Consider the following 27763-nt stretch of genomic DNA (forward strand, 5'->3'; position numbering starts at 1 on the left):
CAGCAGTATAATGCATCATAAACAATATCATTCATTCACAATAAATCAGCAGTCTAATGTAATGCAAATCAGTTTAACTAATGCAATAGTTATCAGCTTCTTCTAATTCAGGAGAATAATGCAAACTAAAACGACATAATAATTCACAATCTTTAATTAGGGGTATAACATGGCATAAAATAATACTATAATCCCACACATTATGCTTCTGCTGTGAAGTCCTTTTTTTTTGTTATTACTGATATATGATATTCCATCGGGAAGACATGATTATTGAACAAATAATGAACAAGTTCTCACAAACAATTCAGCTGTTACACTTTTCAGTATCTGTTTGTATTTCGTGGAATCAACATTTGTGTGCGAGTACAGTTATTGCAAAAGTACCAAAAATAAACAAAGCCGACTCACAACTGTACAATAAAACTGTTACAGCCTCATTTTGTTTTTTCACTAATTGAAAACATTTTAATCACAATAATACAACCTGATGTGTAAATATTGGGATGACCACTAGATGGCTTCAGATCTCCATAAAATAAAAATCCGCAGAAACATGAGACGTTCTCGTTTCTATTTCTATTATTGCTCTTGTATATTACAGATTAGTATGATGCAATTGTGAGAGTTTTTACTGAGACCATAAATCTACATCTCCCTGATGATGACGACCATGACGACGATGTTAAAGATGATGGCGAGTGCTTCACCAGATCTCAAACTGCGTGTGCTCCTTGAAGGCTGCTCTGATGATGATGATGATGACGACCATGATGATGACCAGGAGCATGATGATAATGACGATGGTGATGATGGCGAGCGCTTCACCAGATCTCAAACTGCGTGTGTTCCTTGAAGGCTGCTCTGATGATGATGATGACGACCATGATGATGACCAGGAGGATGATGATAATGACGATGGTGATGATGGCGAGCGCTTCACCAGATCTCAAACTGCGTGTGCTCCTTGAAGGCTGCTCTGATGATGATGATGATGACGACCATGATGATGACCAGGAGCATGATGATGATGACGATGGTGATGATGGCGAGCGCTTCACCAGATCTCAAACTGCGTGTGCTCCTTGAAGGCTGCTCTGTGCACGATGTTGTTGCTGAAGAGTCTAGAAAGAGACCAAAGCAGAGAGAGCAGACGTCACTCACACAGAACAACATGAATCCACGTGAGCTCAGGCTGTGAATGATTCCTCTCAGAGTCTGAGAAGAAACTCCTTCATGTTGGCTCACCGCACACAGTGGATGGAGGGGTTGATGGAGAGCAGCTGCAGTAACACGTCGGTCGAAGCATCAGTGATCTGATTGTGACTCAGACTGTAACACAAACACAACATGTGGCTCTAACTGATCGCTGCACATTATATTACTGTAGTGTGTGTGAACAGGCTGATGGTTGTTGGTGCCTCCCACAGCAGGATCAGTGTGTGACACTCACTCTAGGACTTGGACTTTGTGCAGATGTGTGATGAGAGGGAGCAGCAGCTGGTCAGTGAGCTGACAGTGACTGAGGTCCAGCTCTGTCAGCCCTTCACACGAGTCCAGCATCTGGACCAAAGCCCCGCAGACCCTCTGATCCAGCGTGCTGTGACTGAGATCCAGCTCTCCACCCAGGGCTGTACACAGGGACACCGCCCGCCTCACTGCGTCCCTCTCACTGTTCACAGGAACCAGAGACAGCAGCTGGAGGAGGACAGTGTTACTGACTCTAAACAGGACAAACAGAGAAACTGTCAGGATGCATCAACACCAGCGTGAACAAGGTTCTCTCTGGTTCAGACTCTTCGGTGGTCTTTCCCACCTGAGGCGGACCCTGTGGAGGACAGGAAACAGCAGGTCCAGCACGCTGTCCTCCACCTCACAGTCTCGCAGGTCCAGCTGTGTGTCCCGGCTGCCCCGTGTCAGGATGGTGGAGACGGCCCTGCAGTCATCAGCAGTCAGACTCAGAGGCTCAGTCTGATCCTCCTCCGGTAGCTCCACACAGGAGGAGCAGGACAGATCCAAGCTGTGCTGCAGAGTCCTCAGCAGGCCTGATGCTGCCTCCTGCTGGACGTCACAGGCAGCACAGCAGTGGATGAACCTCAGCAGCTGGTTCCTGTCAACACTGGAAAGAAACGCATGGAGACAGAAAATCTAAAATGATAGATGCTGCAGACAAACTGCTGGCTCCAATAAAATGTGTTGATCTTTAAAACTAAAGGATTTTAAGAACAGCATCTATGAACTAGCAGCAGACACATTATTGTAATTAGATGTTGGATTTATGCACAGCACTCATGTTATTAAGACAAAGTCACACTGAGCCCAGTTTCCCTGCTTGGGCTGATTGTGCAGGTGGATGTTAACAGATAACAGCTTTAAATGAATAAGGACTCAGTTCATCTGGTAACTCGTTGTTCATAATTTACTGCATTTATCATTTGTCAGCAGTGATGAAGAGTAAATGTCTCCTTTGTGTCCAGGAAGCCACAGAAACACAGCATGTAGCAGATTATTTTAATGGGTCCAGTTCAAATGTGTCTGCAGACAAACTTGTGATTTCCAGCCTTCAGCTTGTTGTTCGAGCAGCTGATAAAAGTAGCCCAGGAGGTGTAATGACAACACTTGATAATAACTATAATTAATACTATTAAATTGTTAATTCGACCAATTTTAATTCACTAAGATTAAAATGACAATAACGCTGATGATACCATTTGGTAAAACCACAAATGAGACACACAAATCAGAAGCAACAAGTCGGAGGCTGCAGTTTGGGAAACACTGAAGATCACCAGAAATGTTTGGGCCTCATTTGTAAACTTCACCAAATGATTTCCAATAATATATTTTTAAACAATTATCTGTAGAATTAATGAGAAATTGCAAAGCTGACATTTGTAAACTTTGTAAATAATTCATGAATATTGTGTGACATCTAAAAACAGGACGGCTAATGCTAAGCTGCAGTGTGTTCAGCGATAAGTCGGCCCTTAAAAAAAAAGAAACTTTTGATTAGTCTGAATTTCTTTGTTGTTTAGTAAAGTTTGTGTTGGATTAAAATACAACAAACGGCTCTCACTGTTGCCATGACAGCGGGCTAATGCTAAAGAAAAGCGTGTGTGAATCTCTGAGACTAAACAACAGTCGGGGGCGGGGCATCTGTGATGAAACCCTCGATGATAAGTAGTGAAATAAACATCTGGTCATCATTAAAGAACACATACCATAGTGAGAACATGTTTGTGTCATCAGAGTGTAATTATCGTCTCTTTCCAACTATGATATATAAGATATGAAGCTTCACCACATGGTTGTTCGTACATGTCGCCACTATGAGCGCCACTATCAGCGGCTCTGAATTCTTTTCCAGGGAAACTGAACTCAAAGCCGTCTTCAAACCAGCTTACTGTCTGTAAACATCACCATGAACCAGTTACTGTTGGATCCTGTTTCCTGTTCCGTGTTTGCTACGGTGACCCTGGGTTGTTAGACAGGCCCACTAATAAAATGTGTTATTGTTGCTGTTGTTGTTATTATTACTGCTCTACCTTTAAATGATGTTCACTCTGCCTGCTGTTTGAAACTGTCCTTGTAGTTTCTTGTTCGACTGTTCGTGTAATCTGTTCCACACTAACAGTAAAATGTTAGCTTGTTTTTGAAGCATTATGTTACAATAAAGTGTGTTGTTCAGCAATCACACAGAGCAGCACAGAGGAACGAGCTCTAATATCGGACCTGAGACGAGAAACGCTGTCCAGCATGAGCAGGATGGACTCTACTCCCCCTGCTGGTATGGAGGTCCACAGCAGGTTCAGTCTGACTCCGTCTCCGTGTCTGAGGATGAAGATCAGAGCAGCACAGTCCACTGAGTCCAGCTGTCTGCAGCTCAGGCTGATCACATGACCGAGGGACCTCAGCAAACTGGGAACAGCGTGACTGTCGTGAGCTCTGTAGAGCTCTCTGATGGAGCTCATCACAAAGCTGGGACTGGGCCTGAAAACAAAGAGTTTATTTCCAACTTTGTTTAAAGGATCCATGAAGTGCTGATTGAAGATGAGACAGCATTTCAAATCCTCCTGATTAATCAGCAGAAACTGTGTAAAAGATCAAACCACATTCAGCACCTTGTAAACACAATCCTGTCCAGAAAGGGAAGCAGACGTGTGGTTTCCTCCTGTAAGAACAGGTTCTTCCTCAGGTCCACAGTGATGGTCTGAGCCGACGGCTGCTGCAGCAGATAGTGAAGCAGCTCCCAGCTCAGGCAGCAGGAGGTCAGGTCTCCACCAACCTTACTCAAGAAGGACAACGTCAAGTCCTTGTCCTGGGTTTCATGGAGGAGAGACAGGAGCTGCTGGAAGCTCTCTTCACTCAGTCTGCAGAGATCATCAATATAAAATAAGCTTTGAAGTAAAAATCGACATTTTATTTGTCCTGTGATGTTCAGAAAGACATTTACTTGACTGTCAGAGGACCATGATGGAGCAGCAGTGCAATGAGACCCTGAGCAGGGATGCAGGTCTCAGTCAGGTCTAACCGTCCGACTGTCCAGTATCTCAGCAGGGAAGCCAAACTACTGACGGCCCTCAACAATACTCTGTGTGATGGTCGGGCTTTCTTAGGCACAAGAGAAAGCTCTTCAACAGCCAGCCGACGGGCCGCTCTGCCTCTTCTTACCCACTGAGACAGCAGCAAGGACATGTCGATGGAAAGCCTGAAGAACGAAGAGACGAAAGAGCAGAAATGATGAACACCAAGAACTAAAGATTCACATAGAAATGATGTTAGAAGAGCAGGAGAGAGTCATGGTTTCACTTCCTGCCTCAGACTGTGTAGTTGTGTTGTGTGTCTGAAGAGCAGAGCACCTCCTCTGGCAGACATCTTGCTGGGTGTGAGGATGAGATCCACTTTAGAGCCGCACAGTTTGAGAACTCTCCCCACAGACCTGCAGCTTTTCCTGTGTAACGCTCCTGTTAGCAGCAGCTGGAAGCCCAGCAGCTGCAGCAGAGACTCCAGCTGCTGGACCTCCTCTCTGGATCTTACAGACATGGATGTGCACACACTCTGGAAGAACTCTGGACCACAGCTGGAACACAGTGAAGATGGGATCAGAGAACATGCTGGAAACGTTCTGCAAATGAAACCATCATCACTTATTTACCTGAGCTGTGAGATAAAAGGCAGACACTGCAGCAAACTCCTCACTTCACTCTCTTCATGTGAGCAGCCTGTCAGCTCCACTTGTTTCTTCTCTGGTTGGAGTTTCAGCAGCTCCAGGAGGATGGAGGTCTTTCTCTCTGAGAGGTCTATGGACCAGACTGCAGGAGCTGACTGGAAAACTGACTGTAATGATGGAAGGACACTCAGACCTGTTTTAGTCTCATAGTCCTTCACATGGGAGCACAGATCCAACAGGAAGTTAATCTGATCATCATCATCATCATCATAGAAGTAGCTCTCATGAAGAGGGAATGTCTGATATGTGCACACTGATGCTAACAGCTCCAGGATCTTCTCTCCTGTCTGCTGCTCTCTCTCTGCTGCTGCACAGAACAGACTCACAAAGATCCTGACTGCTTTATGACGATTCCAAACATCAACTCTGGAACAATAAGAAGGAAACATTCAGAGATGATTTGATGTGAGCTGCATAAAAACAGCCACACACTGCTGATGGACTCCATGTTGTATATAATGAAAGTCCATCTTAAAGCCATCTTCCATCAGAGCAGCTGAACAGTGTTCTTAGACAGTTACTGACTCACAACACAAACTCAGCCTGTGTGTGAAATCACTGCGTTCTGAACTGTAACTGTTATTTTGTTCGCTGTCTGACTTTAGAGAGTCAAACACTAAACATCAACAATGCAGAAACACACAGAGGGGAACAACAACATCTACAACAGCAGCTTCACCTGCTGCTCACATCACACACCTCTCTGCTGTCTGACATCTTCATCTGCTCACTATAGAGCTGCTACCACCATCATCATCATCATGCTCAGTAAAACAAAGTCAGAGATAAAGTCCAGCTTCATGTAACTCATTCATTTACTGAGTTACGTCACTGAAGGACTCGCTGAGTTTGCTTTCATGCTGTTTCCATGGCGATGATGGATTCAGGTGTAAAGGATGTTTCTGGCATGTGTGCACTCCAACACTCTGCAGCAGGAGCTCAGTCACATGATCCTATCAAATATAAATCTAACCTTTCTGATCAGAACGTCTTTATTCTAGATGCTGATAAGCATTAAAAGTCGTCTGATATTTATAGAAAATATGAAACTTCATAGCAACAAACAGCTGAACACGTCAGTGAAACACAGGGATGGACTGAGAACGTTTCCCTCTGAAATATGACAGAGTCTGAATACATTTATAACAAGATCCATGTAGATGAGGTCAAACATATGATGCTGATGACAAACAGGCAGCACAAGACAAAATCATCACTTTACAATTCATGGAGCTCCAAATATTTCCATCACTTATTTTCACAGCAAATCTTCTCTTACAGATATTTGACTCATGTGAAGAACATGTTGTTTACCTGAGCTGTGAGATAAAAGGCAGACACTGCAGCAAACTCCTCACTTCACTCTCTTCATGTGAGCAGCCTCTCAGCTCCACTTGTTTCTTCTCTGGTTGGAGTTTCAGCAGCTCCAGGAGGATGGAGGTCTTTCTCTCTGAGAGGTTTATGGACCAGACTGCAGGAGCTGACTGGAAAACTGGCTGTAATGATGGAAGGACACTCAGACCTGTTTTAGTCTCACAGTCCTTCACATGGGAGCACAGATCCAACAGGAAGTTAATCTGATAATCTTCATCCATGTGTCTCTTATGAAGAGGGAATGTCTGATATGTGCACACTGATGCTAACAGCTCCAGGATCTTCTCTCCTGTCTGCTGCTCTCTCTCTGCTGCTGCACAGAACAGACTCACAAAGATCCTGACTGCATGATGATTCCAAACATGAACACTGTAACAATAAGAAGGAAACATTCAGAGATGATTTGATGTGAGCTGCATAAAAACAGCCACACACTGCTGATGGACTCCATGTTGTATATAATGAAAGTTCATTTTAAAGCCATCTTCCATCAGAGCAGCTGAGCATAGTATTTAGACTGTTTCTGACTCACAGTCAGTGTTGGGAAGGTAAGTTTTCAAATGTATTCCACTACAGATTACAGATTACATGCCCCAAAAGGTATTTTGTAACGTATTCTGAATACTATGGATTACTTAATATATTATCATGCTTTTTACAACTACATTAATGTCTCATTGCTGTGTGATTTATTACTATTACTGAAGGTTACTCACCAGACCAAAACCAACTCGACTTAAAATTGATTTCAAACCTAAAACCTTTAGTGAACAATGAAACAAATAAGAGTAAACTGCAATCAGTTACTGGTAGCAATAAAATAATCTTCTACGTCTTCAGCTCTGTCCACACCTGTACAGCTTTTTCTACGTGTTTGGGCCTTTCGTTCACACGTAAACGGCATTTTGAATCATCTAAAACTGAGATTTTTTAAACTCCTTCTTTGCATTTACGTGGACGAGGAATACGGGGTTCATCACGCAGCGTCAAAACTTGTGCGTCTTTTTTCACGTCTTACTATCTGCAGTTTTTACACACTTACTCAGCAGTTACTGTCCCCCCATTTAAAGGCAGAGGCCTCATTATTTTATGTGTAAAGCAGACCCTCGTTTATTGCGGCAGTTAGGTTCTAAAAAATCCCGCGATAGGTGAAATCTGTACAGTAGTCAGCTTCATTTTTTAAAGTTATTATAGATGTTTGAAGGCTGTAAATAACTACAAGCTGTACACTTTCCTCAGACAGGTATGAACATTTTCACTCTTCTCTCGCTTGTTTACACACAAAGTTCAAACCTTGTTAGAAAAATAAGTCCAGTATTATAGAAGAAACCAAAGATCAAACCCTGTTTTCAGAACATGGGAACAGCTGCAGAGAGTTCAACATTAATGAATCAATGGTACAGAAGTAGACGAAGCAAGAAGAATGAGTCAAGTTTGACTCCTCTGACTGTTTGGCTTTGCTTAATGCGTCTTATAATCTGAAGAATGCGGTAACTTCTAGCTTCCTTTAGCATGTGCAGGAGTCAAACTTTTGGTGCCATAGTGAGCGTCTTCCTCAGCCTTTTGGGAGCTACCACAGGAGCCTCTGACGGTGCAAAAGGTTTCGTCGACATTGTTGTGTTTGTGGGGGAGAAAACCTACAAACAAACAGCACTGCTGCTCGAGGATTTATGTAAATCTGACAAGCTGAACTCGTTCTGTACTGGACAGGAGACACGGCTCAAGGTTGATTGATAATGGTCTGCAACAAATCAGGATGCACAACACAATGCGCTGTTAAAAAAAGAAAGAAAAATGTGCAGAATTGCACGGACCACACTGCCCATCAGGCTCCCGTCTTCAGGGCTGTGCCTGTAACACTGCTCATATTGCCTCACTATTAAAATAGTTTTCAATAATAATTTTTACAAATATTTCTTACAGCTCTAATGTGCAGCACAGAGCGCTCACACACATCTATTCATTCACTTCTTCACAGATGTTGATCATCCATTCATGTGCTCATGTTTGTGACTGATGAAGGCAGCATTCGATTGGTCCATTTAGTGTGGAAGAAGAGAGAAACAGCAAATCAAAGTCTCCTTTTATGTGACTGTGGACAGAGACTGAAGCTGAACACAAAGTTTCCCCCACATTGTCACAGCTGTCATCTCTGACTGCAGGTTTAGCTTCCATCAAGCCAGCTCACACAAAGAAAGCCAGCTTATGATCAAGCTGCTTCACTCTCCAGCCGTCTGTACAATTATATTAAAGTGCATATACTGAAAAATGTTTCCACTGCTGAATTCAGGGAGCATCTCGTCTGAAGAATTAATCATGTAAAGAAGAATTCATGTACCTGAGCTGTGAGATAAAAGGCAGACACTGCAGCAAACTCCTCACTTCACTCTCTTCATGTGAGCAGCCTGTCAGCTCCACTTGTTTCTTCTCTGGTTGGAGTTTCAGCAGCTCCAGGAGGATGGAGGTCTTTCTCTCTGAGAGGTCTATGGACCAGACTGCAGGAGCTGACTGGAAAACTGGCTGTAATGATGGAAGGACACTCAGACCTGTTTTAGTCTCACAGTCCTTCACATGGGAGCACAGATCCAACAGGAAGTCACTCTGATAATGCTTCAGATCATCATCATCATCTTCATCCATGTGTCTCTCATTAAGAGGGAATGTCTGATATGTGCACACTGATGCTAACAGCTCCAGGATCTTCTCTCCTGTCTGCTGCTCTCTCTCTGCTGCTGCACAGAACAGACTCACAAAGATCCTCGTTCGGTCTTCATCTGATGTCTCAGCATCAACTCTGCAACAATAAGAAGGAAACATTCAGTGATGATTTGATGTGAGCTGCATTGAAACAGCCACACACTGCTGACACACTTTGCAATGTTTGTGAGTTTAATCTGGATCTTTGCTGATTTTCTGTCTTCAGTAAAATGAAACTTTGATAAAAATCAGAGACTGTTTATTACTTTGTAAGTCAGCAAACTCATAAATTGAGCAGAGGATCAAATAATTATGTCACTGCTGTAAAAAGGTAGAATACTCTGTGTGAGAACAGCTGTAATACAGTGTTGTATTATTCATGTACGTCGGAGTATTTGGAGAGTTTAGATCTTATATTTGCTATGGTCACTGAATCCTGGTGTTTCTTGGTTTAATGCAGTAACGTCTGTTTTCTACAATGTTTATATGACAGGAAATGCTGTTTGCGTTGGATTCTCTATGATGAAGGAGATGGCGAGCCACCTCTGAACCTCATCACCTCCTTAGCCTGAGCAGCTGCTCTGAGCTTTCACTGTGCCAGACGAGGAGGCCACGCCCCCTTTCAGCCTTCACCTGAGCTCACCTGTGTGAAAGCACAGCACCAAACAGCTTAGCTGCTGTGTTTCACTCAGGAGCACTTTGGAAGTGAAGCTGACTGGACGTCTTTACTAAAACTGACTGACTACAAACCAGAGGAGCCAACGACAGAACTTCCAAACTCTTCAACATCCCAGAGACACTTTCCTGCATCATCAGGTGACTCCTTGTGATGAGGGAGCAGCTAAAGTAGCCTTGATCACTTCAATATCAACATTGTGTTCGTGCTGTTTACACTCGTCTGTGACGCTGTGTGAAATATTCACTAGTGTTTTGTGATCATTCACATTTGATTTGATAGAAGAAGTTTCAGCACATTGAAGTTACAGCTCTGAGTGGCTCCAGCTGCTCAGTGAGTCTCTTCCTCTCTTAAAGCCTCAAACTCACACTCTGGCCCTGCTCATGTAATATTCTGCAAACCTTCAGTGAGTTATGTTTGCACTGTGTGATCAATATTTGTATGTTCTGTATCACTTTGTGCGTTTTCCTTTTCCTGTCATGAAGACAGCTCAGACCTGCTGGCGTCTCCAGGTCCTGCTGGCGTCTCCAGGTCCTGCTGAGCTTTCAGGTTATGTGATAAATGCTTTGGAAGTCATGGATGGGCCTCACTTTAGACCAGCTCACACAACATGCTTCACTAACAACCAGTAACTGTCTGAATTAACTCAGGAATATCTGTAACACATGTACAACTTTAGAAAGTGTTCGTCCATCATTGGAAAAGTATCAGACTGCTGTCATTGAACATGTTATATTTGAGCCTCTTCAGCAAAACTTCATCATGTGTCTCCATGTTTATAAACGACATACTGAGGAGGAGCAATGCTTCATAAATGATGAAACAAGTATTAACTAACACTAATGCTGAAGAGTGTGCAGCTGTTATAAAGTGTTAGCAGCAAAACACTAAACATCAACAATACAGAAACACACAGAGGGGAACAACAACATCTACAACAGCAGCTTCACCTGCTGCTCACATCACACACGTGGAAATCACATATTTACTAACATTTTACAGTTAATTCATTTACATTAAGATTTGTTTACACTGAAAATTAGACTCAATTAATATTTTCTGGTTCAGAAACGTCTTAAACACAAAGATTCACATGTTAGTGACCACGTTGAGCCTCCTGTCAGTGTTTAGTTTCACCAGACTAGCTCTCTGTACCTGGCTATATCACCATGGTAACAGATGCTGAACACAGCCTGGTGTAGATCAGGTTATGTTCAGTGTCAGATTAAAATCAGCTGTAAGTGACACATTTTCTCTGAGTCTCTTATGTCCAGTCTGCTCTGAGCTGGAGCTCATGATAACATGAACGTCACTTTGATGTGGTGACAAACTCCTTCACCAGATTGTGTGTCAGAGCTGAATGCAGCGAGTAACCTTTCATGTTTAAGTGGATCGAGGTCAAAGTGTCACAGCTTTAATGTGCAGCTGTCAGCTTACAAATAAACTGCAGCACAGAGCGCTCACACACATTCATTCATTCACATGTTAATGATCACTACCAGCATCGCTTAGTCTCCTTTGATGCAGCAACAGTGTTGCCTGTGTTGTTATAGTTACATATTGTTTATAGCTCTGAGTCACCTGTTAATGTAACAATATTTCTTATTAATGGAGGTGAAATCAGTGGGTCTACTTTGTGTGGAAGAAGACAGAAATAACGTATGAATGGTCGTTGTGTGGATGTGGAGAAGAGAGGCCCCAAATGCAGGCTGAAGCTGAACATCCTGGATGACTCAAACTGTTTCCCTCTGCAGTGACAGCTGCTTGATGCTGTTTTGTTTTAAAGCCCATCAGCAACACATAAATACCTTAACAGTACAATTTTTATTAATATTTTTAATGAAGCTTTTTTCCCAGGAGGTCTTAGTGATGCTGTAAATGTCACTAAGTGCAGTTTTATTCTCACAGACAAACTGTCACATGTTAAAAAACTGTTGAAGGTAAACGTTACAAATTTGTGGACTCATTTCTATAAACTGGCTTCAATCAAGCAGCAACTAAATTGTCAAATAGAGCTAAAATATTTTCATGAATTATTTTCAGCACTCATTTATTGACAGACAGACTTTATTGTGTGAAGAGCGTGTTATTTACCTGAGCTGTGAGATAAAAGGCAGACACTGCAGCAAACTCCTCACTTCACTCTCTTCATGTGAGCAGCCTCTCAGCTCCACTTGTTTCTTCTCTGGTTGGAGTTTCAGCAGCTCCAGGAGGATGGAGGTCATACTCTCTGAGAGGTCTATGGACCAGACTGCAGGAGCTGACTGGAAAACTGGCTGTAATGATGGAAGGACACTCAGACCTGTTTTAGTCTCATAAGAGTACAGGTCCAGGAGGAAGTCACACCATTTCACTTTAAGAGGACTGTTTTTGTATCTGCACACTGATGCTAACAGCTCCAGGATCTTCTCTCCTGTCTGCTGCTCTCTCTCTGCTGCTGCACAGAACAGACTCACAAAGATCCTCGTTCGGTCTTCATCTGATGTCTCAGCATCAACTCTGGAACAATAAGAAGGAAACATTCAGAGATGATTTGATGTGAGCTGCATAAAAACAGCCACACACTGCTGATGGACTCCATCTGGTCCATGTTTCCTGTACATAATGACGCTCCATGTTAAATATAACATAAACGAGGGAAACATATCATCTCAGTTGCAGCACATAACTAATTTATTAATCCTCATAAAAACAAGAAAACACAAATATTTTAGAAATTTGTCAAAATTCCACTTTTAGAAGCTTCTTTAAATCAAGAAGAGACGGTAAAAACTTTACTTTAAGATTAAATGAATAGAAAAGCTGTTTTCTGCTTTCTTTGTAAAGTAACTATATACTATGTGTATACTGCATGTGGTGAACGCATGTTCTCCATCCAAACTCTTCACTAAGCTTCTGAATACAATCTGACTTACCTGAGCTGTGAGATAAAAGGCAGACACTGCAGCAAACTCCTCACTTCACTCTCTTCATGTGAGCAGCCTCTCAGCTCCACTCGTTTCTTCTCTGGTTGGAGTTTCAGCAGCTCCAGGAGGATGGAGGTCTTTCTCTCTGAGAGGTTTATGGACCAGACTGCAGGAGCTGACTGGAAAACTGGCTGTAATGATGGAAGGACACTCAGACCTGTTTTAGTCTCACAGTCCTTCACATGGGAGCACAGATCCAACAGGAAGTCACTCTGATATTTGTCATTGTAATGAGAATGAAGAGGGAATGTCTGATAAGAGCAGACTGATGATAGCATGTTGAGGATCTTCTCTCCTGTCCTCTGTTGTCTATCTGCTGCTACAATGAAGAGATTCATCAACAACTCAGTTTGATCTGAGAGATTTCCTGATGACTGACAGAAACTGGAAGAAAGAAAAGGAAACACGATGTGATGATTTGATCTGAGAACAACAAACAAGCAGCACTGATACCGTCCTAGATTTGTCTCAGATAAATATCTCCAGCATTAAAAGTACATTAAAGACATAAGGTCAGTACTACAGTTGGTTCAATTATTTCTATAAAGTAACTCAACTGGATTTTAAACCACAATTGAAGATCACATGAATAATAATAATACAAATAAGTAAAACCAAAGAGCATACCTGAGTGAGTGGATGTGGGGTAAACGGTGTAAGAGGAACGAGCTCGCACTTTGACAGACTCTGTGATCACAGTGAAGGCAGACTTTCACCTTCCTCTTCCTCTTCTGCAGGACTCTCACAGCTCGGTCATACAGTTGTGTTTTACTGTTGACTGGGAGGTGCAGCTGATTCTCAGTGAAGTCAAGTAAACTCACGTAATCCACGTCCACCTCACTCAGAAGAGAAATGCTCCACAGCTGGCGTGACAAGGAGTCACTCCTACAGTTGGAAGGTTGGTAGAGAAATTCACAAGTTCACATTTAATCAGCTGCTGAGAACTATTATTATTATTATTATTATTATTATTATTATTATAATAGTCTATTTGTGTAGATTCATGCTGAAACTGAAGAACCATGTTCACCTTTTTTCATGCAAAACTCCTAATTTGTGCAAAGCTGCCAGAGGCTTAAGAGGATTGACTCTGCATACGATATAAACCAGAGACGGGTGAGCTGATGTGAGTCTGCAGCCTTCAAGGTTTAGAAAGTAAATCTTAAACAAGTGTAAAATCTACATTCAAAATACGAACAGATATAGTCAGCAGAGTCACCGCAGTTTGAACAGGATGTAAGAATCATTCTGTCTACAGAAATAACACCATATGAGACACATGTGGAGCTTCAAATGTTAGAGATCCTGCAACTGGCTTTTGGGGCTGTGCAGGGCTCTCTCTTCTGGAAGATGATTGAATAAAAAGAAATATAAAATGTTTTGACCACTATGAGTCAGATTTTCTCTGTTCTATCATGGGGACAAAAGAATCGGGGTTTAATACTAATTTACCTCTTGTAGCAGTTTTTATCTCTGGTTATAAGGACAACTTTACCCTCCTAGGATGTGGCGTCCACATATGGGGACATCACATTTTGGTTGCCTAGTAGGGCTGCCACGATTAGTCGACTAGTCACGATTACGTCGACTATCAAAATCGTCGACGACTGATTTAATAGTCGACGCGTCGTTTGAAGCTTTGTAAGATCACAAAAGACGCAGGAATAAGTAGCAGGATTTAAGAGTGTAATAACGGACTGAAACAGAAGATGGCAGCACTGCATGTACAAGGATGCCAGCTGCCGTTAAACCCCGAAGAAGAAGAAGCTCTGTCCCAGAATTCATAGCGCAGCCCAGCTCAGTTTCCAATAGTGGTGTGCGATACTGCATATTTTGGTATCGATCCGATATCAAGTAAATTCGGGCCAGTATCGCCGATACCGATACGATACTTTTCAATAAATAAGGTGGATGCCTATTTGAATTGCTAAAGCGCAATTAATTTTCATGACCTTAAGTGTTTTTTGTGATGTTTCCTTTGGTATTATTAATTAGTTAAAACCCAGGACATAATTAGCAGAAATAATTTATTTTTATTAAATAAAAAATGTTTTATTATTGTGGCGGCTCGTGGTCTGCGATGCTGCTGCAGGTGAGATGGACTCACCTTCACTGCATCTACAATGATGCCTCGCCGGCTTAAAACCTGTGCGCTGCTTGTGCTGTTGTTGTTTTTGGTGTTGATGTGTACAGCTGGCAGCAGGAGGGCTGCAGCCGTTGAATGTAGGCTACTGTTATAGCAACCGTGTGATCACTGTAAGGGTGGACAGCGCGCGGCTCGGCGTGAGCCAGAGGCTGGCGCGCCAGTGGGACCTGCCCAGCTAATTAATATGTAAACAACTTAACAAACCCCAAAGTGTCTACGTCACGTGACGTGTCAGTGCAACACCGAAACATAAAATGGGGGAGAGGGAGCGAAGTGCACTCGGCTGACACAGGAGCGCTGAGTCCAGCGACCTGGTTGTTTCGTTTTTGCCGAAAGCACAGCATAGCAAACAAGCAGAGTTCAAAGTAAAGAATCGATCTCACCAGGCTAGTATCGATCCGATACCGATGCCAACTTGGTATTGATATTATTGATATTTGGATCGATCCGCCCACCACTAGTTTCCAACAATGGCGGCAGCTAGTTAGTTTTAACTTTACTCTTATTATTCTTTCTGGGTCACAAAATAAACGTTTAACATATTTTCAGGCGAGAATGTAGCTGTGTAAACCTCAAATATCTGCTCAGTTTATCAAGACACCACATATTTTCAAAAGTGCTCCGACGTTTTCGGAGACGTCTGTTACCCACTAGCTCGATAGCTAGCCGGGGGCTAGGCTCACTAGAGCCGTGAGAACACCGGACTCCCGGCAAATCGTTTTCAAACCCACCGCCGTCTTTCGCTACTCAGGTTAAACATGATATATAAGTCACTTAGATAACTTAAAATGTTATTGTTTGGCTTTTTTTAGTATTTTATTTGTTCCTGAGTAAATCGGTTTGGCTGAGATTAAAGTTATAGTTTTCACACAGCTGAATAAACGTCAAGCAGACAGCTGATCATCAGAAGTGTGAGATGCTCGAGAATTTACTCCGGTGTCCCGTTATATTTTAGATAGCGAGGAGTTTATTAAACTTCACCGAAACAATCTGCAAATTTCATTAAAATTTAAACATCATCTTGTCTTTATTTTTAGTTAGCACAGACCTTAAACACTTAAAGCTGTAAGTAGGGCTGTTCGATATAACGATATATATCGGATGACGATATAAAACCATCTATCGTTTCATTTTACGCTATCATTTGCTTCGTGGTGTCGCAAAATAAACTGTTTACGGCAATATTTTCTCATGGTTTTGATGGTCACTGTAGTGGCTATATTAATTTCTTAAAGTTCTCTCTTTCTCTTATATATAATATAACCACACTAAGGACGGAGAAGCGCCTGTTTTTATGCGTTGTCGTTAGCAACAACAACGGCACAACCATCGCGTGTCCACTTCTTTATGTTCCACATAAACCTTTCACAATAAAGCTCAAGATCCTGTTGAGACTTTTCAAAATAAACTGAATCACGTGAAAGAGCAGATTATTTACGGATGAGAAGTAAAAAAGAGCCGCCAGGTGCTAAAAAATAAACCTTAGACTCAAATGTTAAACAGGCTTTTCCACGCAGCACGCCGTGTAATAAATACTCACAAAGAAAATGGCGGCTGTTACAACTTATGTCTAAAAATGTATAGTTTCATGCATCTGTTAAAACACTCGACTCCAGGTACACGACGCCCAGCTGGAAACACTTCACGCAAGTCGAGCTGCTGGAGATTCACAGAATTTACAGAGATTGTTACATTTTTGTGATTTATATCGTTATCGGATGATAGAATTCTTATATCGGGATATGAGATTTTGGTCATATTGCATAGCCCTAGCTGTAAGCTAATGATAGTTATATAAGAGCAGATGCTGCTGGTGCAATAAGCTTTATGTTTTACGTCCAATGGATGCACGATCTGATTAGTCGACTAATGGCAAAAATAATCGGTGACTAGTCGACTATCAGAATAATCATTTGTGGCAGCCCTACTGCCTAGACAACAATACTAAGTTTTGCTCTCTCAAATGAACCACGTGGCTCAAAGGGGCACAATTGTTGTTTCTCATTTTGTTTTTGTACTCAAGAAAAATGCTGCTGTGTTCAGACACCAAATAGAGTTTTGTACATCATTACTCAATTGTGACTGTATAGTGTTCTACTATAAAGTCACAAGAGCAAAAAGAAATGTAAAATGCATGAAAGAGTTCAGGTGTTAGGAGGTTAATGGACTGATCATTGCTGACGTGTTTGGGTCTTGCTGTTTGGTTAGAAACTAAAAAACAAAGATACTTCTCTTAAATCTTAAAGGTTTTGACTCACTGTCAGCTTGTTTGTTGTGTTCAGGAGATGAGCTAATATTTATAATTGATTGTACATTAATGAGAAAACTGTATTGAACTAGCAGACTAACAACATCAAAATTTATCTAAACACATTTTTGTAGAGGAAATCCTTATATTTATGTTTATATGTGAACTAGAGGGTGAGGCATTTTGACTTAGTGGATTTTAACTGAACACAAGGTAACAAAGGCAGTATGTTTCTCATTGGAGAATAAAAGCTATACGTGTCTGCCTGATAACTCAGGAGTAACAGCTACAAATGAACACAGCATTAATCTGGGAGATAGGTCTGTTACTCTAACCTTACTTTGGGTTGTCTTTAGCACTGCTCATGGCCTCTGATCATGAAATTAACTTCACAATAATTATGAGACCATGGGTCAGTGTGATGCAGTGGTGCTAGTTTACAAGTTAAATGTGCTTCAGTTGAGATTGAAAACGTCTTAAATAAGTAATAAAATCTCTCATTCAAATGACAAACGTCCAGGTAAAAGTTAGTTAGCTTTCTGGGATCCCCTCACCTGGATTATTATGTATGCATCAAGACTAAAGAATAATGTTACCAAATACCTAAAGACTACGTCCAAACTTTCTGCTGTCTACAACTCACTGGAAACATGATGAAACAAAGCTGAAACAAATCCTTCTCACTACTATGTTTTCATTTTTCACTTTAAGAAAAATACATACTGCTCTAAATTACTGAATGCTTTACATTTAAAACATTAAAAACAGATGTACAGAACCCTTTAACTTCAGGGGCCCGTTCTTCGTACCTCGCTAAGTAAGTTAGCTGGATTAGATTGTTGACGATTTCGCGTGATCTTGGATCATTCGGTTCTCCGAAGCTCATCCGGGACTTGCTGCCATAGCAACAGAGCCGTAAGCGTAAACCTGCTCGGGAGCAGGTTTACTTTATGTAAACAGGATCAGATCGCGGCCACGCAGGTATGTCCGCTTCATTTATACGAAAGCAACAGCGATATTCCACCACTGTTTCACCATAAATAAATAACATCAATGTAACTAAAGATAATGCAGCACTTGATCCTGTTATTGATGTCACACAGATACATACAGGTCATTTCCTAAAAAAGGGAAATGTACTATTAACATTCTATTACATGTCTGTGATTATTACAGATGTAATTCATATTTCAGAGTAGCAATTGCAAATTACTTTGTGTAATCAAGATGAGAGACCACGGCTATAAAAGCGAAGGTGGATTTGGGAAGCCTGTCGCAGCCATGTCCTGTCCGTATACGCGAGCCACCCATTGCGGAAGGTGCAAGATTGATAAGGAGAGTCCTCAGAATTCAGCGTATATTGCGGGACAGACAGGATCCTTTAGCTCAGCGCGACAGTGTGCTCATAGAGAGATATCGAGTTTCCCGTGAGGGTATTATTTACTTAACCAACTTGTTGACGAGGGGGTGCAGGACCACCACCTGTCTTTGTTTGCTCTGCCCTTTTCTTGGTTGCTGTTATGAACAAACAAACAGATTATTTCAGGGTCTCTTTCCACTTTTACTTGTTCCCATGTTTTAGTGGGTCCTGTTGTGGCTCTAATGTGAAAGGGGATATAATATAACATATTATAATATAATGTAATATAATATTGGATAATATAGTGTGATTTGATAAATCTACCCTACCGCCTACTGGTGTTGGCCAGAGGGGCCGATGGTGCGATATGGCAGCCTGGCTTCTGTCAGTCTGTCCCAGGGCAGCTGTGGCTACACCTGTAGCTGCCTCCACCAGTGTGTGAATGTGAGAGTGACTGAATAGTGGCATTGTAAAGCGCTATATCAATCCACTCCATTATTATTGTTATTGTTAAATTACTTACGAGTTTAATTTGTCAGCAACTTTCTGCCAGCCCTCTCTCCTTGCTTTTGGAGCCTTTGCAGTGTTCCCTTGCGTTCTGATTAAACTCTGAAACTCCTGAAATCCCTCACTCAAGAGTTCTTGCTCTGCTGCCGAAAAATACCGAGCACGCTCCTTCGACATTTTCGCCAACCAATCAAAGGGTTGCCGATCAATGTTTCTACTATCGATGCGTAGCCCCTGTTAAGCCACCCAGTGATGTCACATTACTTCATCCAGCTGTACTAATCGTCAACAACAGGTGTGTTCGGGGAACCGGAATAGCGAGCTCAAAGTTAGCGCAATGATTTGGTCTTGGATGTAGTAAGCGAGGTACGAAGAACGGGACCCAGATCTAAATGTTCTCACTTACCTTTGAAGTTTGCTGAGGCATCCCAGCAAAGGCCTCATTCCCTGTTTTGATGCTGTTGTATCCTCCAGGTTCAGCTCTATTTTCCTCTCCTGACTCTGGCTGATTACATAGGCCAGAACACAACACTGCTGAGGATCAAGAGTCTCTCCACTCGCATCAATACAGTAGTCCAGTTTATCCAGGAGGCAGAGGCAGGCATCAGGTGACTGAGACTCATAGAGGCATTGACATAAGAACATTAAGTCCACTTCACAGTCTTCACTGTCACTACAACCTACAAAGGTGGTCACCAAGTCTTTGAAGAACCAGTCAGACGTGTCTCTGAGCTGCTGAGGAGGAAGGAGACCTTCTAACAAATCAATGTTCTTCTCATTCAACAGTCCACACAGGAAAGGGACCAAGTGTTTCATGTGTTTGCTGCCCTGAACCAGACACTGCTGTAGAACACATCTGGTCTTCTCTGGATCCTTTAAGACCCACAGAGCTGCAAAAAACTCCTGAACCGTGTAGTGGAGAAAGGCACACAAGGGTTTCTTTACAGTTGGGCTGATTTGAATCAGAAGCTTGCTCAAAATGGCCAAATTAGCACAGCTGTCTAGTTTGGGCAGTGAAGTTAGGCTCACATTTTTCCCTTCTGTTGCACAAAAAGCTGCCTGAGATAAAGACAGTATTGCATCCCATTTAGTGCTTTCATTTTCAGATGTCTTGGAAACATTTCTCTGATTGCAGAAATGGAGGATATTGAGGTATATTTCAGTAACTGTGCAGGGATGTGCAGAGAAATCTGAGCCCTCAAAGCTAAAGCAGGCGACCACCATCAGGGCGTACATGGGGACGTGGCAAAGAGAGAATAACTCCAGGTTACACAAGACTTTGTTGAGGTGGTTCTCACTCAGATTCTTGGATAAGTACTCTCTGATGCCCTGCTCACTGAAGCCTTTCACTTCCACTCTGAGACAGTCCCAATCCAACAGGAAGTCTGCTGACTCCACCTCTGGTCTGCAGGTGATGATGATCTTTGCTTCGGGTAGAAGGGTCTTCTGTATGAGCTCCAGCACTGCAGACTGAGTTGATGTGGAGGGAACATTTGGTACTCCATCAAAAATGATGGTAACACTGTCAGCATTATTATTTATGTCCTCTAAGACCTCATCTTTGCCTTCATCTGGTTCACAGAACACACTGAAGAGAAGATCCTCCAGTTTATGGAGCTCTGTGATGTTGGGTGCTTCTCTCATATCAAAGTAGAACATGTAATCCAGACCTCTGTTATCTTTCTCTGACCACAGTTTCAACATCTGATGGACCACAGCTGTTTTCCCAGTTCCAGGTTTTCCTACCAAAAGGATTTTTCTTTCATATGTTTTCAGCAGTTCACTGGGAGAGGTTCCATGTTTGTCCTCAGGTATGTAGGCCTTGAGTTTTTTAGTGCGAACCTTCCTGCTTTTCTTGATCTTTGACTTTTTTATTTTGGATGCTGAAGCCTGTCCTGGTGTGTCTAACACAAGTGAAGTGTAGGACAGGGAGCTCTGCTTGTTTAACAAGACTGCTTTACTTTGGGTCCATGATCTTTCTGAAATCTTCTGAGCTTTAAATTTCAACTTTTGCTGGTATCTGTGACACGGTTTAGGGCCTGAAAGAAAAGAGGTGTAGGAGAAATTAATTAAAAATGTACTTAGGGATTTAACTCATGTGTCACTGAACAGCACTGCATTATAAATGAGTGTGATCACGAGAAATCTTGCCACAGACTTCAGTTTGTTTAAAAATACCTTGTAAGTATGTTACATCCATGTTGGTGTCATCCTTGAAGGAAAAGCAGCTGATCCAATAGTTCAGGTCAAATTTGTCTTGTGAAGAGGAATCAGATGCTGTAAAAGATGGCGGCCTTTCTGTTCTTCTCTTTCTTGTTATGTCAATAATCCTGAGAAACTCATAGCAGGCTGCTTCCCCCTTTTTTATGACACGGTTCACAATTTCTCTGGTTTTGTCAAAGTCGTCACCCGCTGTCTTTATTTTACTGACTTCTTCCTCTGAGAAAACTTCTTCTTGGTAGAGATGCTCTACAATCACAGTGAGCCCCTTTAATGTTCCCACCAGTTTGGGCTTGGCCCTCCTGACGTACTCCACAGCGGACTGAGATGTACAAGCCATGTTTCCTTTATTTCATGTACAAGCCATGTTTCCTTTATTTCCTGGATTTCTGTTGAAAAAAATGTGGATTTAAACAAAATGTAATTCATTTCAAAGATTCAGACTAATATATAATTTTGATGTTGCTCCTGTTCCTAGCATTGCTAGGCTTTGTTTTAAATTGATGTGTCAAGTGTGTTTATAATTTATCCTCAGTCTTTGACTTTTAGTTTTTTCAGCATTCTGATTTTTGATTTTATTTTCTTGTCTTCTTTAAATGTTTTTTTTTTATTATTTTGCAATTGAGTGGTGGCGCTGTCACTTGGTGTTCGCTCGCTCTGCGGTAGAGTATCACTTCCTGTTCCTGCTGAACCACAGTGGTGTTTCTGAGTAGCTTATTTGCTTAGCAATTTAATTAAAAACTTTTAGATACATTTTTTTTTATAGTATAATCTTCGCGTGCTTCATCCGAAGCACACTCTCTGTGTACTCACTACCTGATTTATAGCCAAAGTATTCACTCACTGTGTATTTACTGTTTCGCTAGCTTAGCTTAGCTCTCTGTCTCTCTTCCACAGCATGTCTTTATCCTGTCTTCCTTCTCTTACCCCAACCAATCACAGCAGATGGTTGCCCCTCTTTGGGCTCTCACACTCTGAGGGGCCTCTGGATGTCTGCCTGGATCTCCTCCATGCCTGCTTCATGCCCTCATTGGAGGGGCTATCACTCCCCACACCCTCTAGCATATTGTTAAATGGAGAAATGTCTTAAAGCATTCTCAATCATCCAGGAAAGTAAATCTCCAAAAGTTGATTCTGTTCATCTGGACGTAGCGTTTTGTAGGAGAAACGTTTCATCATCATCCAGGTGACTTCTTCAGTCTCAGCTGACTGCAGGTTTCAATCTTATAAACAGTACATTTGCATATTGACTGAAACCAGCCCACTGAAGGAACAAAGGGCTGGGAGGTCAGTTTCTTCATCATTAATATGCAAATTGTCATGACCATTGATCAAAGACCATTGATCAATGTGATGAAATGTTGCTCCCACTGAAAATGCTACCTCCAGATGAACAGAATCAACTTTTGGGTACATGGAGAAACCTTTTGAATACAAGCGCGCTCACGCACTTAAGCAATGCGGTTGAAAAATGTGGGTGCGCCTAACTTTTGTGCTGGTTTTCTTAGGCGCACCAGTGCAATCATGGCAAAAAGTTAGTGTAGAGCCCTGTAGATGAGACCTAAACTAAACACAACTGTAGCGACTTCCACAGTCGCTAGAGGTCGGGGGTGGAGTCTGCCTATTTGCCTGACACGCTGTCAACTTTACGCAATAATGCGAGAGGTGGAATTGCTTGCTTGTTTATTAAAGTGCTTTGAGAGTTTACAGAGTAATGTGAACGGCTCCCGATTCAGACTCTTAAACATCACAGGCTCTGATGCAACAAGGGGAAACTCGTGGTGCAGCGGTCAACAAAAACTACGGCTCCAGCTCTCCTCTCAGAGAATGACAGACTGACCACGCCCTCTTAATTTCACCACTAGCACCCACGTGACTCCCGTTACACATCACCATAGCAACCAAACAAATGAAAACCCAGTGATCATCAAAATTCAACACATTTAGTTATGGCTGCTACAGCAACAAAACCCTGACTAAATAACGGCACAAGAACTTAGTATATTTCCAATATATCATAAGAAATCAGAAAATACAAAATAAACTCAAACAGCTGGGTCACACACCCCTGACAAATTGTCTGATTAGAAACATCTGGAAGAACACAAGAAGACCCTCACTGTTGTTTAACTTCCACAGCTGAAAAGACTCTCAGCTGATCTGCATGTTTCATCATTTCCTCTTATTGTTTCTTACTAAATGTTTATTGCTTAGTGTTCAGTCCATCGTGTCAGTGAGGGGCACAGACCAGAGGGAGGAGAGCAGGTAATCATGATATCTGTGAGCTTTAGAGCAGACTGAAAATTACTACTTTAAATATTCATAGATTAGTTTGAATAGGAAGAAGAAATCATCTGTGGTTCTCATGTCATGTTAAGAAAAAATAATATTACAATTGTGTATTAAACAAGTAGATTTTAATGTGTATTACAGTCACTAACTCATCATGTAAAATAAGCCACAGAAATTAGCACTGGTTACACCGCACAGTGCAAAAGTCTTGAGCCACCCATGACATCATTATATTTCCCTTCTAAGGATCCAGATGTTCTTCTAATTTTTTAATGCAATAAGTTTCCAGGTTTCTTTGAACATGGTGTAAATGTTTGTTTGTTTCTCTGCCTGCTACAAATCTATTGTAGGATTTGCCCAGCTCGCCTCTCCCGGACAACCTTCCGCTCTAAGCTTCACCTCCACCCGCGTCAAGTAAGACTGCTGCAACCTGCTGCACGTTCACTGAAACCACGTCTAGCCTGCCGTTAACACGTCCCTGTCACAGTGACTCTGAGGTCTCCAGCTCATAACTGCACTTGCCAATAGCTTCAAGGTTCCTGCTGGATGTTACCCCATGCCTGGTTCCCCATTCCTCGTCCTTGATGACCCCCCCCCTCCCTTTGTGACTCTTAGCCCTCACCCTAGCACATGTGGGGACTCCTGGCACTATGGTGGCTCACTGAAATGTTTACTCATAGTACTGTTTCATAGTTTATAGCGTTTTTCTCACAGTACTGTTCATACCGGTTCCTTTAGTGCTTCGACAGCATCTCATAGCTTGTAGATAATTTCTAGTGATTCATTTTGTTTCATGCAAAGTGATGTGACTCCTTGTAAAAGAACATCCCTCAGAACTGGTTTTTAGGCTCTCGTCTTTAGTTTGTCTTTCACTAAAAGTCTTGTTTTCATTACTCTCTTTTGTCACACCTCACTTCCTGTAATAAACTTTGAGATCTGAGAGTTATTTATTTCACACTTGGTTCAACAGTTTCCCTTCATACACACACAAACTGTGATTTCCCTTAATATCACACTGCACCCCTGAGTGAACAGGAGCAGGAAGAAGAAAATATTCTTATTAAACCGTGTCCCCTATCTGCACTCCAAATGATATTACAAGTGGGCACCATCAACCAAGGAACACATTAACGTTTGTCTACAGTTCGTAGCACAAAGCACACAACAAGAATATAACCAGCAATATACCCCACCGCATAATAGCAAGGAGAAGAGAATGACCCCCAGTTAACTCACATTTCTTTCAAATTCATCATATTGATTTATCATTTTAAACATAGCACATTTTAAAACAGCGCATGTTTGTACAACTCTTAAAATTATAATGAGCAGTTCCACAATCTTATAACCGCTGGACTCATTTGTGTAGTCCTGCGAACTGATGCTAAAAATGATGTTTCCTTCTGTCCTCACCTCCTAAACAATATTTGTAACTTGAGGGCTAATATATTATTTTTAGCCTTATTTTGTCTGTAATTTCACTAAATCTTTCAATAGTTTCAATTTTATGAACAAATGATTCGTTTGTCCTCTGTATTTAACGTGAATATGAATCCTTTGTGTCACTTTCTTCTGTAATAAATATGGAGGTTTTATGGTATTTACATATGTATCCCCCCAAATTTCTACACAGTAACTAAGATACAGGAAAAAGTATAAAGTATGCATCGCCTTGTAGTCTAATAAATCTCTAACCTTACCCAAAATATAAATGTTTTTAGCCATCTTATTTTAAGTGCTTCCTAGTTTTGTCTGCTCCTGAGTCCACTCCCTCGTTTCGGGCGTGACAATCTGTTTTATTTCTCCACTATTAAAAACACTCTGGGATAACAGCTGAATGATTACTGGTTGATCTCCGGGATTTCACAAAAAACATTAAACAACATAAACTTTCTTTACTGTTTTGTAATGTCTGTAGTTTCTAATTATTGCTTTTAAATCGTATTATTTCACTACTTAAACTCTTCTGCACAAAGTTTGAACTAGGAAGTCAAAAACATCCGTGTTTGCCCTGGCCTTTGATTTGGTCACTTCCTGTAACCGTGACGGGAAAAACACGAACAGCTGTGTCTGTCAGAGACCCTGCAGTACTGTTAGAATGGTTTATGGATGTATTTGTTGATTGTTGTTATTAACATTATACATTTCTGTGTTACACTGTCTGCTGTAATGTTACAATAATCCTTCCCCTGAGTAGCCCGGTATGGCCGACGCATCGCCGTAATAAAGGCAGCCATATAGATATGACCTATATATTTTAGTTTAAAGCGAAAATAACTGAATGTGACGATGTTATGAAACACACACTCGAAGTAACGGCGGGAGTCTGACCGCAAAACATCTTTAAAACTAAAGTGAAAACATACCTGAGCAGCGAAGCCGAGCCTCCGAGCTGAAGCTACTTTCATTCATAAAGAAACACTTCCTGTAGTTCCTCCTCAGCTGTGTAGGTCCTGCTGGTGTCCACACGATGGCGCCATTGTAGTAGCAGACAGATGACACAAAACGAGTACCAGCAAAATATCATTGCTCACTCACATCACTCAGTCGTTACACTGCACCGACAGTTTGCAGCTGCATGCCTGAATGTCTTCACATCACGAAGGATTTACTGTATAGATTTATTTTGACTTGTTATTAATATACTCTACTACTTGTTGTAGTTAAAAGAAGTCAAACTTGCATCAACACAACTAAATTTCTCTCCACCAGTCTAAACCAGTCCTACAAATATCTCCCAGTGTGGCAGCACAGATAACCACTGGTGTATAAGGTGCTTCTGAATTCACAATACTTTGATGAAGAACCTGCTGAGTAAACAATCAGCCTGTTATTATTGCTTCCTACATCTGCTTTTTGAAAACCTCCCAAAGGCCCGTTTAAGAGCCACGTCAGTGTATTTGTATCTGTTCTTGCTGCATCTTCATTGGTCTGTCTCTCTGTTGCTATCTGCCGTTTTGTCTCTTTAGCTCTTCATCTTTTTGTTTTTGTCAGTTTTTGTCAGTGAGCTGGTGAACTTTTGTGTGTCTGCTGCCTTTGTTTGTGTGTTCTCAACATGATGCGCCCCAAATTCAAGCCCTGCACATCTTGCCAGACTCCCAATCAGGAAGCAGAAAAACCTGCTGTCTCCGCTCTGGAAGTCTGTCCACCAAGAAAAGCTCTGACCTCTGCTAAATGGGCCAAACTGGGCAGAAAGTATACAAACACATCCTTATAGAATATGATGCAACACTATAATTCTGAAATATAGTGGGCCATGAAAGATACACCCGACTCATCCTGCAGCCTTCAATTGGAGCCTCCAAAGGATGCAGACCCTGGCTGCGTCCCAATTCAGGGTCTGCAGCCTTAAAGGCCACATTTTGAAGCCAATTGCATCACAGTGACGAAATGAAGGCTGTCCCAACTCAAAGGCTGCTCGAGATGCGGCCTTCATTTCCCTGACAACAACAGCAGACACGTGGTGTGTGTGCGGGTGTCTGCCTCTTATAACCACAGTGATTCTCCTGTGGTTTGAAATCTCACGTGATCTTGTGACGTGATCACGAGTCCAAACACTAACAGGTCACCTCAACAAGAACAGATTCAATCCTAATGATTCAGTTACCATAGAAACATGAAATGGTTTGGTTGACAGCACATGTTAGACTGTTGTAAACGTCACAGCCACACAGTCACACTTCCTGAGTGTTTCTAACATGATGGATGTGAAACACTGAGTGATGCTTCATCACATTCACACTCACAGCTCCTCTGTCAGTGTCTCAGCTATGCTGGCAGCCTGGAGTCACCTGTAACATGACTGTGGGCCGATGCTGAACTCTGACTCTTATATGTGTCTTATTAACCTCAGAGCTGCTCAAACTGAGGGAGGCGGGACTTACAGCACAGGAAGTGATGTCAGAATATAAAGGTCCTGAGTGAGTGACAGGTTTGACGGTGACATGGATCTCTTTCAGACCTGGATCACAGTCTTCACACTAAACCCTTTAAACATCTTTACTCTGTTGGTTTGATCAGTAAGAACAATAATGTCATAAAACCATG

At 41.9% G+C, this 27763-nt stretch overlaps 1 protein-coding gene across 2 annotated transcripts; it reads right to left on the bottom strand.

The window, feature by feature from the left end:
• Positions 1-156: 156 nt before the first annotated feature.
• Positions 157-26207, bottom strand: LOC120747026. 2 transcript variants are annotated; one of them, XM_040052589.1, is made up of 13 exons: positions 26083-26207; positions 21383-21813; positions 19611-21243; positions 13571-13828; positions 12893-13327; positions 4817-5080; positions 4454-4708; positions 4122-4370; positions 3733-3990; positions 1817-2119; positions 1454-1723; positions 1249-1332; positions 157-1124 (listed from the first exon to the last, which is right to left on the bottom strand). In XM_040052589.1, exons 2-13 carry the CDS (start codon positions 21762-21764, stop codon positions 1058-1060), a joined length of 4458 nt encoding a protein of 1485 aa, XP_039908523.1. In that variant the 5' UTR covers positions 21765-21813; positions 26083-26207; the 3' UTR covers positions 157-1057. The 2 variants fall into 2 exon arrangements, with proteins under 2 accessions (XP_039908523.1, XP_039908524.1); XM_040052590.1 differs by lacking the exon at positions 26083-26207 and having other exon boundaries at positions 21383-21943.
• Between the last annotated feature and the right edge of the window lie 1556 nt (positions 26208-27763).

This window comes from Simochromis diagramma, unplaced genomic scaffold (genome assembly GCF_900408965.1).
Source record: "Simochromis diagramma unplaced genomic scaffold, fSimDia1.1 OVJJ01000414.1, whole genome shotgun sequence".
NCBI lineage: Eukaryota > Metazoa > Chordata > Actinopteri > Cichliformes > Cichlidae > Simochromis > Simochromis diagramma.